Consider the following 6,033-nt stretch of genomic DNA (forward strand, 5'->3'; position numbering starts at 1 on the left):
ATTCTTAAACATTCCCCACATCATTTCCTGATCTTAATGGTGTACCATTGTTTAAAAAACGGGAAAACATTATTGCTTAATAACAGATTTGTTTTCGAGGTGAGGGATGTTAGGGATATAAAACGTCAGAAACAAGCGAAAGACAGAGAGAGAACAGTGGAATTGAATTGGACCAAGCCATGTATTCCATCACATGTCCAACAAAACTAAGTGTTTTATTACTTCTGCTTTCCTCTGTGGTATGTGAAGAGCAAGGGAAGTGTCCTGGTAAGTACATTTGCATTAATTTAAATACTTATTCAAACAAAGGAAAACAAAATAAATACAATGTATAGTGCATGTGATACAGTGTCCCACCTTGCGGTATATGTAAGAGTGACAAACTGTATGTACTGTGAATTTACATATTGGCTTGGTGAATCAGGTAATTACATGGAGATTGTTTTTTTCTTGCAGAGGTTAAGTTATAGGATGGGCTCGGAGAAAACTTCACTTTAAGGTGCAGGGTGTCCTGGATCCCCCGGACCGAGAATGGTTTCCCAGGGCAAGGCGAGATGGGATTAAAGGCATGGCCTTTATTTTTTTTTTTTTTTTTTTTTTTTTGTAATCTAAGGATGGTTTCTGAATCCTAGGAATGTATTGGAAAAAAGAAGGAAATTTGACTATACCAATACTATATAAAGGAACAACAGCATGAAAGATAATAGTAAATTGTGTATGAAAAGCTAATTATATACACATTTACTTAGGTTTGAATCATGTCTAAAATATATTGTTTACTTTTGCACTTTGAAATGCTATTTAACGGTAAGTGTTTCAAGGTTTCTATAAATTATATAGTATATATATATCTATTATATAAGTATAGATATTTAAAGATATTATCTAGGTGTTATCAATCCCCAGTCCCATTCGTGTACACAACAGACAGTGCGTCCTTGGTAACATTTCATTGCATAGCCACTGCAGCGTGTGCACCACTAGTGGCAGATTATATACAAAGGCGATGGTCTATGGTTCGCCAACAGGGTAGTAAGCTTTTGTTATCTGATACGTCTAAAGAAAATGCTTACAGCTGCTCATCTTTTTAGCACAGTCGATGTTGCCCTATACCTTACGCTGGGAAATCTGTTCATTGGAGTGTTTTAAGGTGATAGGGGGATCATGTATACCGGAAAGTGGGTCGCTCCTGGAGAAAAGGGGTGTGAGAGGGTTTTTCCTGGAGCGAAAGTGTAATAATCTTTTAGATAATCTTCCGCAAACCTCACTCATTGATATCTTTTTTCTTACTGGTTATTAATTATCCAGGTGCCAGCTTTTGTTGTGCGCAAAATCTCATATTGCAGTGATGTCAATCCTGGTACTTTGTGTAGTTCACTGATATGATGTGAACCTCATAACCATCATGAGTACGTACCAAGAATCGCAGCATTTTCCAAAAATCAAACCGCCAAGAATCAATTCACGAAGAGAAAGGTCACCTTATTTACTAAGAGGAGTCAAATGTTTGGTGGTAACCCTGAGTGTTACCCTCCATTTTAAAGAACCACGCTTCTGGTGTACTGTCACAAGCATTGTTTTGCATTTTGCTAAGCAGGGTGTTTTTAAACAACAAACATTTTATTCAGAGATGAATTGTTAAAAAGGGGATTTTTTTGTTGGTAGTTAAAGGAGATTCTTCCGTATGTTTTTATATTTAGAATGAGTTTACATAGTCACAGTGCAACCGTTCGAAAGGTGGGAAACGATTCCGCACGGTCAGAATGGTGAGCTGGGTTTTTGTTATAGGTCTGGTTCTGCATGCACATATTGTTAGGTACACATGCTTCAGAAGAGAACGGCCGAATAGATCACTGTGTGGCTTCATCTGAGGTGCAAGGAACTGCAAGCAGCTGCTGGAAGAGCCGGCAATAGAGTGGTTGGGTACACCAGAGATACAGGGACTCCTGCAAGGCGTGAGGTGTGGGCTCTGTTACATGATACCAATGGAGGGGGGCTGGGTGTGAGTGTGCGTTGTGAACGTGTAACGTCATTATTAAGGCTGTCTTCATTCCACATCACAAAATTTGGGTACGGCGACTGTAACATGTAAGGTGAAAAGTGTCTTTGAGACTTAATGTCATTGGTAGGGTTAAGCAAATGAGGTGTGAGAGCAAATGTGAAAGAATTACAAAAGTGTGTTTTGGGTTGGTGTTCTGAGGACAAATGTTAGGGCAGGCAGAACTGCTCCATATATACTCAACCTAATCAATAACGAGTCTCTCTCGGTCTCTCTGCTCTCCTCTCGGTCCGTCTCGGTCTCTACTCGGCTCATCCTCCTCCTCTCTCTCTCTGTATATATATATATGATATATATATATATATATATAATCTATCATCTCTATCTAAAGTATGATATGTATAAGATTTTAATATTAAATTGCATCAAGAGCATCTCCATTGTGTCCCATGGTCAGTGAGGGTAGTGGGATGTAACTCTCTTTAATAATTCCTTACTAACAGGTTGTTTTTTTTTCTAATGTGTTGCAGGTTTTTCAAAGGCGCATGGACGGCTCTGTAGATTTCTATCGAAACTGGGAGTCTTACAAGAATGGATTTGGAAATCAGCAGTCTGAGTTTTGGTTGGGGAATGAAAATATCCACATGCTCACACAAAACGGTACCACTTGTCTCTATTAAGTATTTTTCATCCAAAAACCCTATTTTACATATTCAAACGAAACAAAGTTCTGCTCTGTTCATATTTAAAGTTTGTTTGCTATTTTTATGTACCGGCTTTTTGTTTGAATATCTGCATTTTATAGGAAATGAAGAGTTCAGAGTTGATTTGGAAGATTTTGATGGGAAAAAGACATATGCCACATACAAGTCTTTTAAAATGGCAGGGGAATCAGAACTTTACAAACTTCATCTGGGTGCATTTGTTGGAGGCCCTGCAGGTAAAACACAAACTATTCTTTCCTTTTCTTTTTTAAACTTTTCCTTCATGGCTTTTGTGATATAGACGGACATCCTGCATGGTATTCAGTTTCTGCTCTCGAGATGTGGCCGTTTGAGAATGCTGTATCACAGAGCTGTCTAGATTTTTTGGCTGAAAAACAATTCTTAGAGTTTTTAAAGAGCTATAAACAAACTAATCACTTTTGAATTCACGGTGTGGTTTTTGAAACTGATTCTACCAGTTGCTTGGGTATGGGTTGGTGTGCTCGGTCAACAGTTTTAGCGAGTTACAAGCATTTTGTTGCTCCGACTAAACACTGGACCGGATGTCCCCCCTTCACGGCTTCAAATCAAGAGCAACGAGTGTGCCAAAGTCCTTTCAGGACACGGTCCGAGCTGTAACATATTTCTGGGCGTTTGGCCAAGCCCCCTGACGTTTGCTTCCGAAAGTATCTTGACTATTGATACTAACCGCTGATCAACCTTTGTTTTAAATAGTGAATTGTAGTGATCTCCGACTCTAGTGGTGTAAAGTCGTTGTGGCAATTGGTAAGTGCGGCGTATTGTGGCGCCCACGGATCTTTTTTACATAAATGTATTTAGAAGTGCAGTATTGTTGTTTAATTTTTACTGTAACTGTCTGACTCGTTTGTGGTGCTACTGTACATTTCTGTTTTGCTGGGATATAAAGTCAAATGTAATGTGAAGAACTGTTTCCGCTTAATTCTTTAAGGAATTCACACATTTTAAATAATGCATTGCACTGTTAGTGCATTATGCTTTTTGCTCTAGTTACATATGGTATATATTACACCAAGGTTCTATCTGCACCACTTTTTGTGAATGAAAAATTCACTATTATTGCTATAAAACAAATAACAGATCACCAAATATTACATGTTGGTAGATGGTTTGTTGCTCTAGAAAATGAATAACTCTGAATATTTTGTCTGTCTAGGGGATTCTCTGACCTTTCATAATGACCAGCCTTTCTCCACTTTTGATAAGGACAATGACAAGGGGTCCTTGAACTGTGCCGTCACTGTCAGTGGAGCCTGGTGGTATCAGGCCTGCTACTTTTCAAACTTAAACGGGAAGTATTCCCAGGAAGCAATTAAATACGGCATAGACTGGAAAACTGGGAGAGGGATTGGGTATTCATACAAGTACACAGATATGAAGTTCAGGTGATGTTTCTCTGTGACCGGCCTTGGATGGCTGTCAGCTTGTATCGTACAGAACCCTATACAATATATCTGAATATATAAAACACTGTCAGGTTTGATTTCCGCCATAATAATATGAAGTGATGCGCCTGTATTGCTATACTTCTGTAATAGGTCTTTAACTGATTCAGATTTTTTCTTTTTGTCAAGCCTTTTGAAAACTGCTTGTTCGTATTTTCAATATGTGTTTATGGTTTCTGTGCTCTGTCATTCTTTATGTACATAATAAAAACAATCTAGAATCTCCAGAATAAAATGCACAACTCAAAAAGTTATTTCTGCATATGTAACGTGAATTAATAAAATATTAATACACAAGTAAGTGTTGTTTCACTGTGTAATCCAAAAAGCAACATTCTCCATTGGGGCATTCATGTCCTGTATTATTACTAAAATATTCCTTAGGGTCAATATTGTATATCTTATACAATAGTAGAATTTGTTGCCAGTCCATCTGGTTTACCTTGTTTTTTTATGTAGACATAATTCCTTCTCCTTTGAATCCTTCCTGCTACCATTGTCCCACTGTGAGACAATAATAAGGTATGCACTGGCTTTTTCTTCTGGGTTACAAATGGTATTCAGTTATACTCAATATTCAGACTATGCTACGATATTCATTTGTTTACGAATCCATGCATTTTAATATACGTACATATGCATGTTTTTTTTTTATTTAGTTTCCCTCTCATCCTGTACTGTGGTTAGTGTTTTAATTTTGCACACTTTTATCCGAACGACACAAGAGGTCGCATTGGTACAAACATTTTGTTAAGGAAAGTTTTTGCGGGGCGTGTCTGCTGACTGCTTGAGAGAGCAAACAGAAAGTGAACTTCCTAGAACTTAGAAGTGCCTGCCGACTGACATGTGGATTTACCGAAGCATGGACGGGCTGGAGACGTAGTGGCTTCACATGAGCAATAAAAAGTACAAGGCGAAATGGATGAACACTACGACAGGCCGCTGCAAAACGAGCCCAAGGCGGTCACAAACGGCGCTTCAGCCGGGAGCTTTTGGCAGGACCCTTTGGCTATTGCGTTAAGCAGTACATCTAAAGATATAATTTCTCCCAGGAGCCGAACTAGAGCAATAACTGTGGTATACATTTTAATAGACGAAACTGATTTGCAGCAGTCGGAAGAGAATCTTTCACTAAGATGCCTGGAAGAGGCTTGTGCCAATGCCCACGCCAAAATGAATACCATTCCATTTGGGAGTCTTGCGCTTGGAACGACGGATATTTTAGACATCTTCTACAACGCAGGCAAGTACTGGCTTGACATGCTCTCGTCTAGGCGTTGTTTGCAGGTATTTACGGCTCGGTGTCCAAACCTGAGCAAGGGCATCAGCTATCCTGAAGATACTGTAAGGAATGCAAGTGCGTAATGACTGGACGTTGTGTTTCCATTTTTAAATCTAAACGCTAAACTTGTAAATAACATTCTTTAAAAAAAATTAAAATAATAAAAAGTTGTTCTTGGCAATTGTGTCTCCAAAGACGTCAGTTTCCTTTTGATCTGAATGCACTGACCTTGGCACAGAATCAGAAGACGTACATGACTGTTAGATTTTACATGAACGTGTGTCCTCGGGCAGTACAATCTACGCATTGGTCACCATTATGTGATTTGGGTCAGTAGGTTTTGCACATTGTTGACTAGGGGGGGGGGGGGGGGGGGTGTGGGGGGTGGGGAGTGGGGTGGGGGTGGGGGTGAGGGAGGGGTGGGGGGGGGGGGGGGGGGGGGGGGGGGGGGGGGGGGGTAGCTGGTATAATACACATTAAATACCCAGAATAGCAGCTGTGTTGTAATGTAGGGTGGTATAAGAGTCAGTATTCTCTTCTTTTAATGCGTTGTGGGGGGTAGAA

The 6,033-nt window shown here is 39.6% G+C and overlaps 1 protein-coding gene across 1 annotated transcript; it reads left to right on the forward strand.

Moving 5' to 3' along the window:
- The first annotated feature begins 2,454 nt into the window (after nucleotides 1–2,454).
- On the forward strand, nucleotides 2,455–4,470 carry LOC121312558 (ficolin-3-like). Its single transcript, XM_041244282.1, has 3 exons — nucleotides 2,455–2,659; nucleotides 2,805–2,939; nucleotides 3,899–4,470. Exons 1-3 carry the CDS (start codon nucleotides 2,545–2,547, stop codon nucleotides 4,129–4,131), a joined length of 483 nt encoding a protein of 160 aa, XP_041100216.1. The 5' UTR covers nucleotides 2,455–2,544; the 3' UTR covers nucleotides 4,132–4,470.
- Nucleotides 4,471–6,033: the final 1,563 nt, after the last annotated feature.

Source organism: Polyodon spathula, unplaced genomic scaffold (assembly GCF_017654505.1).
Source record: "Polyodon spathula isolate WHYD16114869_AA unplaced genomic scaffold, ASM1765450v1 scaffolds_3967, whole genome shotgun sequence".
In the NCBI taxonomy this organism is placed as follows: domain Eukaryota; kingdom Metazoa; phylum Chordata; class Actinopteri; order Acipenseriformes; family Polyodontidae; genus Polyodon; species Polyodon spathula.

Bases quoted from the DNA above. Each gene is read 5' to 3' on its own strand.
- LOC121312558 (XM_041244282.1), top strand. From the start codon at position 2,545: ATGGACGGCTCTGTAGATTTCTATCGAAACTGGGAGTCTTACAAGAAT. The intron at 2,660-2,804 runs GTACCACTTGTC...TGCATTTTATAG, and splicing joins CCACATGCTCACACAAAACG to GAAATGAAGAGTTCAGAGTT. The intron at 2,940-3,898 runs GTAAAACACAAA...TTGTCTGTCTAG, and splicing joins ATTTGTTGGAGGCCCTGCAG to GGGATTCTCTGACCTTTCAT.